Source organism: Mauremys mutica, chromosome 8 (genome assembly GCF_020497125.1).
Source record: "Mauremys mutica isolate MM-2020 ecotype Southern chromosome 8, ASM2049712v1, whole genome shotgun sequence".
NCBI lineage: Eukaryota > Metazoa > Chordata > Testudines > Geoemydidae > Mauremys > Mauremys mutica.
This window is the reverse complement of record NC_059079.1, coordinates 112,556,593-112,575,825: the sequence shown is the minus strand read 5'-3', so window position 1 is coordinate 112,575,825 and position 19,233 is coordinate 112,556,593. Positions and strand designations below refer to the sequence as shown.

Here is a 19,233-nt window from a genome sequence, read left to right as displayed (position 1 = left end):
TGTACCTCAGCCGCAAGCTGTTCCCCCGCGAAACCCGGTACTCCACCATAGAACGCGAGGCCTTGGCAGTAAAGTGGGCGGTTGAGGCACTACGGTACTACCTATTGGGGAACCCCTTTTCCTTGGTGACTGATCACGCGCCCCTCCGATGGATTAATAATATGAAGGAGACAAATAACCGGATCATGCTGTGGTACCTGTCCCTCCAACCCTACGCCTTCCGCGTGTCACATCGGCCAGGCAGGGCTCATGGGAACGCGGACTTCTTCTCCCGCATCGGGGAGGAGGAAGGGGAGGCGGGAGTCCAGGGTCGGCCGGCCTCGGCGGCTGTCTTAAGGGGGAGGGTGTGTGACGGGGCAGGGCAGCCCCGCACTGGTACAGCAGGGGTTAACCCTTCTTTACTAGCAGAGGAAGCCATGCCCAGGAAGTTCTGCTGGGCATGCTCCAACTGGCAGACCAGTATAAAAGCCTGCAGGTCTGCTCAGTCAGGGGTGGCCACCGGGGGAGAAGGACGCAGACCGTCAGCCTCTGCAGAGGGAGAGCCCAGGAGCTCGGACCGGGGCGCCAGCCGAGCCGGGGCCGACCCGGGGCCCCCGGGGAGGGACGCCGGCAGTGACAGACCTACGGGGGAGCCGCTCCCACAGTGCAGACGTCCGGCCAGGCATGGTAGGAAGTGACCCAGGGGCATTGTAGAGACTGACAGCCTTAAAGCTGCAGGACCGCTCGGCGTGTTGCGGGCGGATCCCCGCCGAGCGGGAGGCAAGGAGAACTTGCCACAAACAGGGCCCTGGGTCGGGGCTCGGTGGAGAGGGAGGGCCCGAGTCCCCCTACCCCACCCCGTAATACCCCACCCCGAAAGGGGTATTTATGGACTCAGGCCGCTAGGCCGCACTACCCCACTCCGAAGGGGGTGTGTAGGGACTCAGGCCGCTAGGCCGTGCTACCCCACCCCGAAGGGGGGGTTTATGGACTCCGGCCGCTAGGCCGCACTACCCCACCCTGAAGAGGGGGTTTATGGACTCCGGCCACTAGGCCGCACTACCCCGCCCCGAAGGGGGGGTTTTATGGACTCCGGCCGCTAGGCCGTGCTACCCCACCCGAAGGGGGGGTTTATGGACTCCGGCCGCTAGGCCGCGCTACCCCACCCCGAAGGGGCGCTTATGGACTCCGGCCACCAGGCCGCGCTACCCCGCCCCGAAGGGGGCGCTTATGGACTCCGGCCGCTAGGCCGCGCTACCCCACCCCGAAGGGGTGTGTATGGACTCCGGCCGCTAGGCCGTGCTACCTTGCCCCGAGAGGGGGGCGGTTACGGACTCCGGCCGCTAGGCCGTGCTACTCCACCCCGTAGGGGGTGTCCATAGACTCTGGCCACTAGGCCGTAATACGCCGGCCACCAGGGGCAGAACGAAGGACAAGCGAGTGGTGCAGCGCTAGGCCCCAACCCGCCCCTGCCACGAGGGGGTGCTGGGGCACCTGGCCCATCACATCCCCATACAGAGATCAGATTCAGTATCTCACGTACGGTCCATGCTGGAACTCTTTTTTGATTCTGGGACTGCATGGTCACCCGTGCTAATCGGCGCTCCACGCTGGACAAACAGGAAATGAAATTCAGAAGTTAGCCGGGCTTTTCCTGTCTACCTGGCCAGTGCATCCGAGTTCAGATTGCTGTCCAGAGCGGTCACAATGGTGCACTGTGGGATAGCGCCCGGGGGCCAATACCATCAAATTGCGGCCACACTAACCCTAATCCAAAATGACAATACCGATTTCAGCGCTACTCCCCTCGTCGGGGAGGTTTACAGATACCGATATTAAGAGCCCTTTATATTGATATAAAGGGCTTTGTTGTGTGAACGGGTGCAGGGTTAATGCGATTTAATGCTGCTAAATTTGATATAAACTCGTAGTGTAGACCAGGCCAATATGTAGTGAAGCAACTGGAAGAAGGAAATTATATTCAGTTTCAAATGGTAGGAAAAAGGCAATGGCCTGAATCCAAGGAAGGAAAATTTTTATGCTAGACATTAGGAAGATATTCTGAATTTTAAGAGCATTAGTGTTGACTCTCAAGGGAAAGGTTTGAGTCACTATTATCACTATAGATTTTCAAAGACAAACATGTCTGGTAAACATTAGTGGGAATGATGTAAGAAGCAAGCATGCAAAATGCAGGTATATATTTATTTCCTAAATGTTTTGTTCTAGTCTTGCCTTCAAAATCTATGAACACTTTCTTTTCACCACCACATGTTCCTAAAGAAAAATTAAGGAGATACAATGTGTGTAGAATTTTTCATTTTTTACTATACTGGGCATTTTTTACTATACTGGGCAATTTTTACTGCCCAAATTCACAAAGGTAGATATAATGAGAATGCTTTAGAATACCAGAGTTTCTAATTAAGAAAAAAAACTAAATTTCTCTGATTCTACAGAAACATGTGAAAAGCCTCGTTTCGAGCATATTAATTTCCACACAACTCGAACGGTGTTTCTGCCTGATGAAACACTGGAATATGAATGTGCGGATGGATACCAAACTGTAAATAAAATCACAACAGGTTATACAGTGTGTGGCATAAATGGATGGACTCCTGAGCCCCAGTGTCTTGGTAAGGTGTTTTTGTTTTTTGTTTAATTAAACTACTACTCTGCAGAATGAATTCCTTTGACTGTTATAGTTGCTATATTGATAACTAGTTTAAATAGCTCTGATGTAGGTGCAGGTTACATTGTGGATAATGACTGGGTGGGAAGTGTTCATGTCTGCTGGGACAGTCAAGAATCATTTATTGCATTCAGTCAGCAATCCCCAGGAAAGTGTGTTCTTCGTAATCTTAATCTTTACAGATTACTGTACATCTTTCAGGAATCAGATTTGTCTTGCAAACCTCCAAGTTTCACCTCCTTGCAAAATCAGACATAAAAAGTCCACTATTACTGAAAAATGGCTTCCTTTCTCATTTTTACCATATAACAATAAAATAAATCCATTGGAATATAAATATTGTACTTACATCTCAGCTCTACAGGGAGGGACTGGCTGTTTGTGCAGCGTCTGGTGCTGTGGAGTTCTCCACATGTACTGGACACCCCAGACACTACTGCAATACGGACAATAAATACTGTCCCCCTGGGTCAGGCTCTGAGGGAAGTCTGAGGAGGGTTGGAGGGGCTGGGGTATCTCTGCTCTGCACAGATCCAGATTCGCTGGGATTGAGAGCTTCGTGGTCTGCTCAGCAATAGCTGCATCTGTCTGTTCCAGATTCTGGATGGAGCAGCTCTGATTCAAACAGAGTCCAGATTAAATTAAAAATTAATGGAACCATTGGGAAATAAGAGGTAATCAGAGCAGTGGAAACTGCAGAATTATTATTGTACTATGAAAGTCAAACAAATCTTACAAAAATTTTGAACAAGTAATAGTTGTATTTTAAGTCATGACAAATAACAATCCAGGTTGAAAAGCCAGCATTATTAACTGATTATTTGGTGTATTCCAAGTGTGATTTTTCTGAGTAAGGATCTGTGGCTATGAAAACTACCAGTTTCTAAATTCCTTTCAAAATGTTTATAGTTAAATTAATAGAATGTGGGGGGAAGATTATGGAAAGTCACCCCTTCATTTGGTTAAATGTCATCTTTGTTTTTCCTCCCAGTTATGTCCTATTGTGCTTGGTTTTTTTCCTGCTTGCCTTCTTTTCTTTCCCACCTTAGATGGAGTTCTTACTCTTTTACAAATTCCCAGTTTTTTCAGCAAGATTCTTGTTCTTGGTGCTAACCAAAGCCCTGATCGAAATCAATGGGTGCCTTTCCATGGTTTAAAACTGGTTTTTGATCAACCCCTTTTGTTCAAATCTTTTGTATTTTAAATACTTTCCCCTAGAAATATTTGCTATAATATATTTTCTTTCCTTTCCTCACCACCATCTTTAGCAATAGAATGTGAAATGTTGACATTGTCCAAAGGCTCAGTTTCCCCCCGGAAAGGTAAATACGATAATGGAGATGTGGTAACTTTTTCCTGTGCAAAAAGTCACAAAAGAGTGGGACCTGACTCCTCTCAATGCTATTACTTTGGATGGTTCCCAGCATCTCCGACATGTAAAGGTAACTATTTCTCTTAGGCTTATTTAAGTAGGATACCTATTAGTAAATCTGTCTCTTCAATACTCAAACTCTTCTGTGGGCTCTTTCTGGATCCTAGTGTCTATCCCAAGGTGAACTACCCCATCTATCCTCATGCCAATCACTTACTAACCCACTGTGCCTTCATTTCCCATTTGAAACTGTGAATTTGTTTCCATCCATTTTGATTATAGTGAAACTGCCAGTTGTGTGAACTGGTAGTAGGTTGAACTCAGGGCACTCATTTCCATTTGTGACCTAAAGTAAGATTTGAATCCAAATCTCCAGAAATAAGGTTAATTAATTCATTGGTCAGCTGTGCCATCTTTCTGCACTTGAAGCAGTGAATTTGGTTTTTTTCATTTTTTATTGTAGTCTATTTTTAATTGAAACAACTGTTTAGATATAATCTCTTTGTATTAGAGGAAACCAAAGCTTGTGGAGAACCACCCAGCATTACCAATGGGAATATTATCAGTGAACTTCATGAGAACTATCAGCATGGTGACTCAGTGGAATATGACTGTGACCTCAGTTTTAAAATTATTGGATCAAGAAAAATAGAATGTATTGATGGGGAATGGACATCTTTACCTTCTTGCACAGGTAAAATATGTTATTTTCACACTTTTAGGATTAATATAGATTAATAATTTTCTATTTTACACTTTTAGAGATTTTCCAAATCAAAACTATACCTACTTAAATGTAACATACTGGCCAGTGTACATAGTTTCTGTACCAGAGTCCTCTCTGAGATGGACTCAAACCCGTGCTAGTGTTTTTATTGACCTGACATCTAAAATACTTCCAACGGCCAGCTGTAATTTGCAGAGTCTAGAATCCTGGCTGATCAAAAGCACTGAAATTTCAATTTTGAGAGTCCATCCTGATAATTTACCTAACGCTGGAGAGCATCCCTTAGTATGCATATTAGCTAACATAGTTTTAAAAAAATAAAATAAATGCATTATAATACCTTCTTGTAGTTGCAGCATATTTAGAAATCAAACAGATTTTTTTGGTTGTTCTTCGAGTGATTGCTCACATCCATTCCAGTTAGGTGTGCGCGCGCTGCGTGCACGTTCGTCGGAAGACTTTTACCCTAGCAACGCTCGGTGGGTCGACTGGGCGCCCCCTAGAGTGGTGCCACTATGGCACCGGATATATACCCCAGCCGACCCATCCACCCCTCAGTTCCTTCTTATCGCCCGTGTCGGTCCTTGGAACAGTGGAGCGCTGCTTAGCTGACCTCCACTTCCCTAGCTTACTCGTAGTTTCTCATTCGTTATTGTGTACATAGTTATAATTCCTCTATATTTATATCTAGTTAGTTATATTTACTGGTTTAATAGTATAGTTAGAGTAGTATTAGTTAGAGGGGTTTGGGGATTAGCCCCTTCCCCGCACCCGGTGCCAGAGCACATGCCCGGCTCCCCGGGTTTCAAGCCGTGCTCGGTCTGCCACAGGCCGATGCCGACAGGAGATCCACACGACTCCTGTTTGAAGTGCCTCGGGGAATCACACTTAACTGCTAAGTGCCCCATTTGCCAAGCTTTCAAGCCTCGGACTAAAAGGGAGCGGGACATAAGACTTAGACAGCTCCTCATGGAGGCGGCTCTCACCTCTCCATCTTCGACACCGAGCGCTGCTCAGTTGGAGACCAGAAGCACCTCCTCGGCACCGGACCGTACCGGTCTGCCCAAAGCCTCTCGGCACCGGATGCCACGGGCACCGAAGTCAGCCCCGAGGCGCTCCCTCTCCCCGAGGGTAAAGAAAGCAAAGAATGCTGCCGCCTCGGCATCACCCGCACCGAGGCCAGAGAGTGTGTCTAGGTTGGGCCGCCCGGCGCTGACACCCGCCGCGGCACCGACTAGGCCAGCACCGCCTACTCCGGTCCCGCAAGGGCCGTCGAGTCCGGCACCAGTGACCTCCCCGGCACCTGCCACGGTAGATCTCACCATACCGTCCACGCTGGAGGCGTTCGCAGCGGCGAGAGACCTGATCGCCTTGACAGACTCGGCATTGGCTCCACCCCCGGCACCGCCGGTGAGGGTAATTCAATCGATTGGCAAGCCAGCCCTGATTAGACCACCTTCTGTTGGCGCAGCGGACCGGCACCGCTCACGATCGCGGTCTCGCAGATGCTCCAGGTCCAGGCGGCGCTCCCGCTCTCAATGCTGCTCTCAATGCCGCTCGCAGTCCCGGCACTGTTCCGTCGCACGGCACCGGTCAGACTCATGGCACTGATTGTTTTCACGTTCCCCGGCTCGCTACTCCCGGCAACGCTCCAGATCCCAGTACCGCTCCAGGCACCGTACCTCCCGAAGCCACTCACGATGCCGGGATTCGAGATCTCGGTCGACCTCCCGGCACCGGTTCAGTCTCAGGTCCCGATCTCGCTCTCGGTACCGAGATGCTTCACGGCACCGATCCCCGGTGCGTAGGGGAACCAGGTCTGTTGGGACATCGGCCCAAGGCTTCTCTGCGCCTCCCTGGCCATCCAGACACACATCGGTGTCGTCTTGAGCGGACAGCTACTATGCTGAGGACCGTGATTCGGATGTGCCCGCCGGAGTTTTCCAAGAAGCCCGGCATCAAGACCAAGGTCCTCAACAATGGCCCTTTTGGACGCCTTGGGCATACCACCAGGCCCAAGCTGCTCCGTTGGCTCCCGCATGCGCTGCGTCATCGGAGCACCGAGCACCAGAGGCCGCAGTTAGCCGTCCCCCTCCAACCGGGATGGATGACCCACTGACCCATCCTCCGAGTTCCCCGGTACCGCTGGAGCAGGAACCAGTTCAACACCAGGAGGTCGTATGGGACCCGCTCGTCCCTGGTGTTTCATCCTCTTCCTCGCCAGATGAGGCAGTGGCAGGGACCTCCTCCTCTGGACTATCACCAATAGACCTAAGGGCCCATCAGGACCTCCTCAGGAGGAATGCACTGAATATGAACCTACTGGTAGAGGAGGTCCCGGAGGTAGAAGACCCAGTGGTCAGCATCTTGTCGGCAGATACGCCACCAGAGTGGCTCTGCCCTTTATCAGGACAATCTAAGTTAACGCTGACACCTTATGGCAGTCCCCGGCTTCCATTCCCCCTACAGTGAAGGGGGTTGAGCATAAATACATGGTACCCTCCCGGTGGTACGAATACCTGTACGTCCACCCTCCTCCCTCCTCCTTAGTTGTCCAATCAGTCAATGAGAGGGAGCGCCATGGCCAGCAAGAACCAGTCCCAATGTCTAAAGAGGCTAGGCGAATGGACCTACTCGGTCGCAAGGTTTACTCCGCAGGCGCCCTACAACTCCTGGTAGCAAACCAGCAGGCTCTGCTGAGCCGGTATAGTCATAACACCTGGGCGGAACTGGGTAGGTTCCAGGAGCTACTTCCACAGGACTCACACCAGGAATTTGCTGCTTTCCTGGAGGAAGGGAAGAAGGTGGCCCGAACCTCCCTTCAGACCTCTCTAGATGCGGCCAACTCGGCAGCCAGAACTCTGGCCTCCGGCATCACCATGAGATGCATCTCCTGGCTGCAGGTCTCCAATCTCCCGCCGGAATTAGAATATACGATCCAAGACTTGCCCTTCGATGGCAAAGGTCTGTTCTCAGAAAAGACGGACCCCAGGCTTCAAAGCTTAAAGGGTATGCATACACCTGTGACCCAACGCAGACCCTTCCATCCCCAACCTTACCGTCCGTACTTCGTGCCCAGGCACAGGCAAGACTTTTCTAGGCGACGAGGTTGAGGTGGGCGTAGGCGTCAGTCAGAACCCCAGACGGGCCAAAACCATGGATCCCCCAAACATCCGGGGGGTCCAAAGTCTGCCTTTTGAAGGTTCGCCCGAGGACAGCGTACCAGTTTCTGGACAGGATCCTTTTCCTCCCTTCTCCAACCGCCTTTCCTACTTCCTCCCGGCGTGGTCCCAGCTGACCTCAGACATCTGGGTACTACGCACCATGAAACAAGGATACCACCTCCAATTTGTTTCAACCCTGCCTTTCCACCCCCACATCCCGGTCCCTCTTCAGGGACCCCTCTCACGAGCAATTCCTCTTACAAGAGGTGCAGACACTCCTCACCATTGGAGCAATAGAGGAGGTACCAAAAGAGGAAAGGGACAAGGGGTTTTACTCCCGTTACTTCCTGATCCCCAAGTCAAAAGGGGGCCTCAGGCCTATCCTAGACCTGCGAGGCTTCAACAAGTTCATAATAAAGTTGAAGTTCCGCATAGTCTCCCTGGGGACCATTATCCCATCCTTGGATCCTGGTATGCTGCCCTCGATATGAAGGGCGCGTACTTTCCCATCGCCATTTTTCCTCCGCACAGGAGGTATCTTCGTTTTGTAGCCGACCATCGGCATTTCCAATTTGCGGTCCTTCCCTTCGGCCTCTCCACAGCCCCAAGGGTGTTCACAAAATGTATGGCAGTAGTTGCTGCACACCTCCACCGTCAGGGGATTCACGTGTTCCCGTACCTGGACGACTGGCTCATCAGGGCCTTCAAGGCGCAAGTCATGCAGCACGTAGGCATCGGCAGGAACCTATTTACACGTTTAGGCCTGATGCTCAACACGGAAAAGTCCACTCTGGTGCCCACTCAGCGGCTAGACTTCATAGGAACTGCCCTGGACTCCACTCTAGCCAAGGCCTACCTGCCTCAGCCGCGATTCCAGGCAATGGCAGCAATCATTCGAGGTCTGCAGAACTTCCCCACGACCTCGGCTCGCACCTGTCTCGGTCTCCTAGGTCACATGGCTGCCTGCACTTATGTGACCAAATATGCCAGGCTCCGCCTTCGACCCCTCCAAACGTGGCTCAATTCCGTGTATCGTCTGGGCAGGGACCCGATAGACACATTAGTCACCATTCCACAGAGCACCCTGCGCTCCCTCGACTGGTGGCTAAACCCCTCCCTGGTGAGTGCAGGATTACCGTTCCATCCGCCTCAACCCTCACTATCCCTGATGACAGACGTGTCATCCCTTGGATGGGGGGCTCACCTCGGACACCTTCTCACCCAGGGCCTTTGGTCATCCAAGGAACTGACGCTTCATATAAATGTTCAAGAGCTGAGAGCGGTCTGCCTGGCGTGCCAGGCATTCCAGAAGCATATGCACGGCCGTTGTGTCTCAGTGTTTACAGACAACACAACAGTCATGTATTATATAAACAAGCAGGGAGGGACTCGATCTTCCCCCCTCTGTCGGGAGACCATCTGACTCTGAGAATTCTGCATAGCCCACTCGATGGACCTGGTAGTGTCCTTTCTCCCAGGGGTTCGGAACACTCTGGCGGATCAGCTGAGCAGATCCTTCCTGTGTCACGAATGGTCGCTGAGCCCAGACATTACTCATGCAATTTTCCAGAAGTGGGGCTTTCCCCACGTAGACCTATTTGCGTCTCGCGTGAACAGGAAATGCCACATGTTCTGCTCCTTCCAGGGTCTTTCACCAGGATCGATCTCGGACGCGTTCCTCATGTCGTGGAAGCACCGACTGCTCTATGCCTTTCCACCGTTCCCCCTGGTTCACAGAGTCCTGTTAAAACTCCGCCAGGACAAAGCGCATCTCATTATGATCGCGCCAGCATGGCCCAGACTGCACTGGTACACCACACTGCTCAACCTCTCCATAGCCAGCCCGATTACTCTGCCATTCCAGCCGGACCTCATAACCCAGGATCACGGCAATCTCCGCCACCCAGACCTGCAGGCCCTCCATCTCACGGCGTGGCTCCTGCGTGGCTAGACAAATCAGAGTTATGCTGCTCCGCTCCAGTACAGCATATTCTCTTGAGTAGCAGAAAACCTTCCACTCGGTCCACATATCTGGCCAAGTGGAAGCACTTCTCTTGCTGGTGTGAGGCGCGGAATGCTTCTCCCTCAGAGGTCTCCATCCCTACTATTTTGGACTACCTCTGGTCCCTCAAGCAGCAAGGCCTGGCATTGTCTTCTTTGCGGGTGCACTTAGCGGCCATCTCCTCATTCCACCCAGGGGAGAGTGGCCACTCTGTGTTTTCACACCCCTTAGTTACTCGACTTCGTAAGGGCCTCGAGCTCCTCTACCCCCAGGTACGCCACCCTACCCCTAACTGGGACCTCAACCTAGTCCTAAACAGGCTTATGATTCCACCGTTTGAGCCATTGGCCACTTGCTCACTGCTATACCTGTCCTGGAAGACAGTTTTCCTAGTAGCCATTACATCGGCCAGGCGGGTCTCCAAACTTCGAGCGCTTACGGTGGACCCGCCATATACTGTTTTTCACAAGGACAAGGTGCAGTTGCGACCACATCTGGCATTCCTCCCGAAGGTGGTATCAGCTTTCCATACCAATCAGACATCTTCCTTCCGGTTTTCTTCCCGAAGCCTCATGCATCCCCATGGGAGCAGCAGCTACACTCCCTAGATGTCCGTAGGGCACTCGCTTTTTATATTGATCAGACAAAGCCGTTCCGAAAGTCCCCCCAACTGTTCGTTGCAGTGGCCAACCGGATGAAAGGCCTGCCCATCTCCTCACAGAGGATCTCCTCTTGGTTAACGGCGTGCATACGCACGTGCTATGACTTGGCTCATGTTCCCTCGGGCCATCTCACCGCCCATACTACCAGAGCTCAGGCTTCATCAGCCGCCTTCCTGGTCATGTACCAATCCAGGAAATATGTCGCGCAGCTACCTGGCCATCGGTCCACACCTTCGCTTCGCACTATGTTCTGGTCCAACAATCTAGAGATGATGCAGCCTTTGGCTCGGCGGTTCTGCACTCCGCCACATCTCACTCCGACCCCACCGCCTAGGTAAGGCTTGGGAATCACCTAACTGGAATGGATATGAGCAATCACTCAAAGAAAAGACGGTTACTCACCTTTGTAACTGTTGTTCTTCGAGATGTGTTGCTCATATCCATTCCAAACCCACCCTCCTTCCCCCCTGTCGGAGTAGCCAGCAAGAAGGAACTGAGGGGTGGATGGGTCAGCTGGGGTATATATCTGGTGCCATAGTGGCGCCACTCTAGGGGCGCCCAGCCGACCCACCGAGTATTGCTAGAGTAAAAGTCTTCCGACGAACGTGCACGTGGCGTGCGCACACCTAACTGGAATGGATATGAGCAACACATCTTGAAGAACAACAGTTACAAAGGTGAATAACCATCTTTTTTATCTGAAATGAAAATGTGCATTTATAGGAAATAATTACAGATGTTTTTCTGGAATAAAAGGATATTGTGACCTAAAAATAATAGATAAAATCCAAATTGTTAACAGATCTACTGGAGGTTCTATGATTGTCTTGGCAAGTCTAGTGATTTGGGCTTTGGCCCGCTGAAATCATCATTGATTATGTTTCCATACTGATCAGGGGCGGCTCCAGGCCCCAGCACGCCAAGCGTGTGCTTGGGGCGGCATGCCGTGGGGGGGCACTCTGCTGGTCGCCGGGAGGGCGGCAGGCAGCTCCGGTGGACCTCCCGCAGGCATGCCTGTGGCGGGTCCGCTGGTCCCGCGGCTGGGGTGGAGCATCCGCAGGTACGTCTGCGGGAGGTCCACCGGAGCCGCGGGACTGGCGACTGGCAGAGCACCCCCCGCGGCGTGCCACCCTGCTTGGGGCGGCAAAATTGCTAGAGCTGCCCCTGATACTGATCTATGAAAAATATAAGGAAAGGGGTGTAGCTGCTGGCCTCACTTTAGCACTGTGTAAGCTGAAATTGTTTCCTAGATACTATTTTCCGTGCCTTGCCTTAAATACATGTAAGCAGAACTTTTGATGAATACCATAGGATAACAGGTCAGTTGACTATTTCACTATCATCCTAACATGCTGCTGAATGTTGTTTATTATTATTTATGGAGCACCATAGGTGCACATAGCAAGGTCCCCGTCCCAAGGAGTTATGTTAAAACACAAGTAAAATATTTCTATAGCAAGTGAAAGACAGAGAAGTATAGAAAAGGATGTTTAATGAAGGGAGAAAAAGTTGCATGCTACCCAATCAGTGGGAAGCAATTCTATTTGTAGGGGCAACATGACATGAAGTACAAAGCCAAAAGTGGAATATAAAATAGAGTGATTAGCAAAGAGATTTGGGATGGAGCAGTATAAGGAAATGTCATAGCCAGGGAAGAAGTTATTCTCAGTCTTATAATTTATAGGAAGTTTCAATGTAATGCAGAAAAAGAGAGCAATAACGGCTAGGCTTTAAACAGGTACAGTGGGGTGACACGGTCGCAGCAGCAGGAGAGCAGAGGCTGCAAATTAGAAAGGGGAAAGTGTAGAATGTGGGGGTCAGGGAGCTTGCAGTTGTCAACATGGCAGCTGTGTGATTTTTCACTTCTTGGATGTGTGCACTGAAGATGGCAGGATTTTATTTTCTTTAAATATAAAGTGAGTATTGGGGGAGTGTAGTTTAGTGTCATGATAGTAGTGAACTACTAGCAATTTGTAGTGTGGTATTGTGTTTAATCTGAGTATTGATTTGATTTAAGATTTCCTTGCATTTTAGTATCAGAGGGGTAGCCGTGTTAGTCTGGTTCTGTAGAAGCAGCAAAGAATCCTGTGGCACCTTATAGACTAACAGACGTTTTGCAGCATGAGCTTTCATGGGTGAATACCCACTTCTTCGGATGCAAGCAGTGGCATTTTAGTGTTTTCATTCTTGTGAGAGAATATAAATTGAGCATTGCTAAGTTAATGATATTTTGTATGTGGAAATAGAGAGGAATAAGAGACAATCCTTACAAAACTTAGCTGTGAGGAGAGAAACGTTGAATACAGCCCTGGAAGATGTCCTATTCATAGAGAAGTGAAGGAGAGGAGTTTGGAAGAAAGGCAAATGTTATTACAAACTAAAGGCCTAGTTCTGCGCCCATTTAAGTCAATCAGAGTTTCACTTCTAACTTTAATGAGAGCAAAGTCAGGTCCTAAATAATTATTTTAAGTAAAGCTCTTTGATCATGTTTTTATATGTGCCAAGAATATAATATGGAATATTTATGCTCTTTTCCACAGAAGAGGAAAAAACCTGTAGACTACCACCCAGTATTACCAAAGGGAGAGCTGTCAATATAGACCGTCCACAGTACATTCATGGAGATACAGTGGAATATGAATGTGAAAAAAACTATGTAATGGTTGGGCCAAAGACAGTGAAGTGTCTTAGTGGAGAATGGATATCTTTGCCTTCATGTGCTGGTAAACTATTTAGATAATACTTTAAGCATTAAATTAACAACTTCATTTAAGGTTGAATAGAGATTATTCATCAATATTCAGGCAGATACAGTTTATATAGCTATTTAGAACCATTCTTTACATACTATAGTATATTCATAGTGTGTGCAAAGTTAAGCATGTGCATAAAAGCATCAGTGGCTTTCAACAGGGTTTGCCTGACCCCACATTTCAGTATATCTTTCCAACAAAGGTAGCTCAGTATCTTTGAAAGCTTTACGATGTACACAAACTAGAAACATTTTTTATTTTTTTCTTTGATCGCTTTCTCTTCTGGTAACTTTAGAGATTACTTATAACAATAGTAGACACAACATTCTCACATGGCCATGTATTTGCAAATTGAATGTCTGCCTTTAAATGGATATTTACTGGACACATCCTATGATTTAGAGCATATTTTAATTTTTGTGTTGGATTTTATTTAGATCAATCTGCTACATGTGCACTTCCAGACAATTTTGAGAATATAATCATTTTACAAACTGCCACCAACAAAAAGAGCTATAGGCACAGAGCACCTATAACATACAAATGTAAAACATATGGTACCAACTTTGTACAAACAATTTGTAAATATGGGGAATGGACACCCAAAATTGACTGCATAGGTAAGCTTGTGTATTTATATACAAATTGTTCTTTTCTACTTACAGTATTATAATTACCAAGTATTACATCTACCTTTTAGTCTGAGTGAAGTTCAGTAGTTTGAAAAAAACAACTGGTTTAATCATTACAACATATATCAGTTTATATGCCGAAGCATAGGAAACACAACTTGCTGCTTTTAAATTACTGGAATAATTTGACATTCTCTAAACCAGGGGTGCGCAAACTGTTTGGGCCGAGGGCCATATCGGGGAATAGAAATTGTATGGTGGGCCATGAACGTTTAGTGGGTTGTTTCCAGACAAGACGTTGATGATGGACATATTTCTTTGATGGAATCCTATTTATTCTCTGTCTATCTCTCTCTGTATAAAGTGTGTGTGTTTATATAGAAAGAGAGAGAGGGGGAGTCCTATTTCCCTGCATCCAGTAGGATCAAACAACAGAAAGTTTCTTTGTGCTAAGTTCCAAGCTTTTTCCAGCTTCCGCTGTACCCAAAAAGCACTATCTAAGCTTTCCCCCAAGACCGCTCCCTCCCCTAGTGCTTACTCTAGCGATCTCCTTGGCTTTCTGCTCCTTCCTTCTTTGTGATGTTCCTTTTTCACACTCAGAGACATACAGCTCCCCCAGTAAATGCCCCAGCCCCTGCATTTACTTTATCAGTCCCCAGAGAAATACCTTGGGCCATGTGGTTCATCTTCTACTCAGTCCCTGCCATGTTGCCTGTGTTTTGGATGGTGCTCCTATTGTTTCAGCTATCTAGCTTCATGAAGGAGCTTAATTGTTTTTCACAGGGATCTGGAATGAAAGGTGGTTGTTTTATTTCCCCCTTCCTCCCCGCCCCCAGTTTAAATGAAGTGTAACTCAATCCACAACCATAGGAATGATTAGGTTTGCTGTCTGTTTGACAAAAAGAGAATCCTGAAGACTGCTGGGGCTTTATGTTGTGTCATACCCTTACAAAGGCAACAAGTTCCTGGTTTTATTTCCTTACCTGATGCCTGTTAAAAAAAGTCCAGAGCAAAGAATTTGTGTCCTCAAATGAGCATTTGGAGTAAGCAAAAGAGAGAGAGTTCTACTCAGTCTTAAATTTAATATTGCTCATGAGGAAAAAGTAAATTCTTTTGGGGACACTAAAGTCCTGCTAGAAAATATCCATTCTGCATTGTTGTATGCTTTTTACTGTGATTTTTAAATTGGTTTGCACACCCAGTGAAGACACAGATGAATATTGTTATACCATCTGTGGTTCTCATTTTGTTTTATTCCTAGGACTTAACTGAGATATGGGTCAAATGTATTTAATTTTTTGTTTTGGTAATTTATCTTGAAGCTCAACAAAACTGAAATGTTTTAGTTGGTTGAAAGGTATTTGCAGTTTGAATTGCATCCCTGTCTATAAAGTGTCCACATACAGTGTGTGTGTGTGTATATATGTATATATATTTATTGTGACAGACCCAAACCAGTGGGGTACAGGAGTCTGGTCCTATTAGTATCCAGAAAGTGGGCGGGCAAAGCCCGCCCACTGCTAAAGGACCTCCCCCCAGCCTAAGGGGAGGATCCACAGGTCCGAGACACTAAATAATTACGTGGGACAACCAATGAAAAAAACAGGATCGGGAGTGAGGTCATAGGGCTAAACGAAGGGAACCTGATTGGGACACCGAGCAGAGAACCCCAGACAACGCCCACTGCTCCTCGAAGGCGTCAAGGGAGCCAGTGGACGCTGCCCAGAGGAACTCTGCCCGGATGCGTGAATGGACAGAGGAGCGGAAATAGGCCCCACAGTCGCAGGAAATCCCGTTGGCCAACCTCCTCTCCCTGGTTTTATAGATGGCTAGTTTGGCCAGGGCCAAGAGGAGGTTGATAAGGAGATCCCTCGACTTTGTGGGGCCACGGATGTGGAATGCATAGATAAACAGGTGAGGGGAAAAGTGCAACCAAAAACGCAAGAGGAGATCCAAGAGGAGCCGGAACAGGGGCTGCAACCTGGCGCACTCTAAATAAACGTGCGCCAGGGTCTCCTTCATGCCGCAAAAGGGGCAGGTGTTGGGGACAGGGGTAAACCGCGCCAAGTACACGCCCGTGCTCACGGCCCCATGAAGGAGCCGCCAACTGACATCCCCGGCAGGCCTCGGGACCAGGGCAGAATACAAGCTGGCCCACCGGGGCTCCTCACCCTCAAGAGGCGGCAGGAGGTCCCGCCATTTTGTATCGGGGCGGGACGCGAGGGTGAGGTGGTGAAGAGTGTGGAGCACGAGCGTGTACAGATGTTTTCTTGGCGCGGTCTGGAACAGAACCGGCTGCAGATCGGGCAGCCGGCTCGCAGCGAAAGGGCGAGGGGGCCGATTGGGTCCACGGGGCAGGGGCCCGATAAAAAGGTCCACGGGGCCTGGGGTGGAAGGTGGGCGGGGCGTGCCCTCTCACAGGACCCGGTCGAGGTAGGCCTGAGCAGCGGGCAGTAAAGCGGTCTTCACCTCCTGAAGTACGCGCCAGGGAGAACGAGGTCTGGAGAGCCCCATGCGCTGAGCGAGCGTCAGGGGATCCAGCCAGTCTCCCCGGTCGTAGTCCAGGAGGTCTCCGACCCTGGTGACTCCCGCCAAGACCAGCCTCTGGCGCACCGCGGGGGACTCTGCCACCTGCACACGCAGCTGGGAGTTGTGTAGCAGGGGCTCTGCAAGGAAACCAACCCCCACGGTGGCCGCCACAGACCTGGTAGTTGAAAAGAGCTTCCTGGTCCGGAGGAGGTCTTGGTAGAAGACCGGCAGCCCAGAGAGGTCTCGCAGAAGACCTCTCGGATGGAGATAAAAGAGCTGCCGGTCGTATCGGAGCCCTCGGAAGCGGCGGAGGAAGGCGTGTGCCAATATGCTCCACGCCGGACTACCAGCACCATACAGGAGCCTCTGCAGGGCCTGGAGGCGGAAGACGTGGACCTGAGTGCGCAAGCACTTCAGGCCCTGTCCCCCCTCCTCCAGGGGCAGGTGGAGGACCCCTGCAGAGACCCAGTGCGTTCCTGGCCAGAAGAACTCCAGAACCGCCGTCCGGAGGTTGGCCAGGAAATCCGGGGCCGGGACCAGGGTGTTGAGCTGGTACCAGAGCATGGACAGGACTAGTTGATTCAGCACCAGCGCCCTCCCTCGGAGAGAGAGGCACCAGAGTAGTCCTGTCCATTTCCGGAGCCGCGCCCTCACCCCGCCCTCTAAACCGTGCCAGTTCTCCGGCGGAGACGGATGTGTGGCAAAAGGTAAATGCCGAGATAGAGCAGCGGACCCGCGCTCCACCGGATGGCCTGAAGCGCGGGTGGGAGGGAGCTCGCCTGCTACCCATCCCCGACCACCAGGCCAGAGCTCTTGACCCAGTTGACCTGGGCGGAGGAGGCCGCCGAATAAATGGCCTGGCAAGCCTCCACCTGCGCCAAGTCACCCAGGTCCTGGACCACAAGGAGCACATTGTCGGTGTATGCCGACAGGACCAGCCGCAGCTCTGGCTCCCGGAGCACCAACCCCGTCAGCCTCCGACGGAGGAGACAGAGGAAGGGCTCGATCGCCAGAGCGTACAGCTGACCCGAGAGGGGACACCCCTGCCGTACTCCTCGCCCGAAGCTGACCGGCTCGGTCAGGGTCCAGTTGAGCCTGACCAGACACTCCGCGGAAGCGTACAGCACCTGGAGAAAACCCACAAACTGGGGTCCGAGGCCAAATGCTTGCAGAGTGCCCAGGAGATACCCGTGGTCCATCCTGTCGAATGCCTTCTCCTGATCCAGGGACAAGAGGGCGAACGACAGACCATCCCTACACCCTAATTCCAGGAGGTCCCGGACCAGATACAGGTTATCAAAGATTGTGCGGCCCGGGACGGTGTAGGTCTGGTCCGGGTGGACCACGTCCGCCAGCACGGACCCTAGCCGCATCGAGATGGCCTTCGCAATGATTTTGTAGTCCATGCTGAGGAGCGAGATGGGACGCCAATTCCGTAAATCGCGGAGGACCCCCCTCTTCGGCAGTAAGGCGAGCACGGCTCACCTGCACAAGAGAGGGAGGACCCCACCCCGCAAAGACTCGGCCCAGACGGTGACTAGGTCTGGGCCGAGGACGTCCCAGAACACGCGGTAGAACTCCACAGTCAGCCCGTCCATGCCCGGAGATTTATTGGTGGGCATGCGACAGAGGGCTTCCGAGAACTCAGCCAGAGTGAGAGGCAGCTCTAGCTGGTCCCGGTCACCTGTGCTGACCGTCGGGAGTCCGTCCCAGAGCACTTTGCAAGCGTTAGAATAGGTCGGATCCGGGGAGAAAAGAGTCACGTAGAAGGCCCTGGCCCTCCCGCACATCTCTACGGATCCATGAGGGGGGTGCCGTCCTCTGCCAGGAGGCAGGTGACGTGCTTTTTGGCCCCCCTTCTTTTCTCCAGGGCGTAGAAGAAGCGGGAGCCGCGATCCATCTCCCAAAGGAGGCGGATGCGGGATCGAACAGAGGCACCCTGGGCACGATGATCCTCGAGGGCCCGGAACTCCTCCCGCTTCTCCCGGCACGCTCCGCAGAGGGATGGATCCTCGGGGCTGGCGGCCAGACGCCTCTCCAGCTCCAAGACCTCCCGTTCCAACTGCTCTATCGCCGCATCCCTCCGTTGGCTGGCGCCCCGGGTGTAGTCGCGGCAGAAGAGCCGGGCGCGCACCTTCCCCAGGTACCACCACCGCCGCGCCGAGGGAAAGGCACGCCTCTGCCCTCGCCAGGCCAGCCAGAACTCCCGGAAGGACGCCACGAAGCCCGCGTCCTCCAGCAAACTATTATTAAAGTGCCAATAGGCCGGCCCCGGCCTATCCGCGCAGAGAGAGGCCGTCACGGTGGCAAGGTGGTGATCCGAAAAGGGGGCCGGCCGAACGCTGGAGGAGTGGGCTCGTGAAAGGTGGAAACGTGACAGGTAAATGCGGTCCAACCGGGAGTGGCGCGACCGATGGGCCTCCACGCGGACGAAGGTGAACATCGAGACGTCGTCCGGGTGGTGGTCGCGCCAGACGTCCACCAGGAAGTAGCGTTCGACGATCTCCTGGAGGACGTTTGCGGCGGCCGGGCACTGCTCGGTCCCTGAGCGGCCCCGTTCCTCGAGGGTAGTGTTAAAGTCCCCACCCAGGACCAGGCACTCACAAGGATCCAGGGAGCCGAGGAAGGCGGACGCCTGCTGATAAAAACACAATCTCTCCGGGCCCGATGTCGGGGCGTAGACGTAGACGAGATTAACCACAAGCCCCTCCATGCGGACCT

General features: G+C 51.1%; 1 protein-coding gene across 1 annotated transcript in view; it reads left to right on the top strand.

Moving 5' to 3' along the window:
• LOC123376342 (complement factor H-like) overlaps positions 1-19,233 on the top strand; it is a 102,585-nt gene that overhangs the window by 41,548 nt on the left and 41,804 nt on the right. The window contains 5 exon segments of the mRNA XM_045028260.1: positions 2,439-2,615; positions 3,940-4,113; positions 4,555-4,737; positions 13,139-13,321; positions 13,756-13,971. Of these exon segments, the coding sequence (XP_044884195.1) occupies positions 2,439-2,615; positions 3,940-4,113; positions 4,555-4,737; positions 13,139-13,321; positions 13,756-13,971 (933 nt within the window).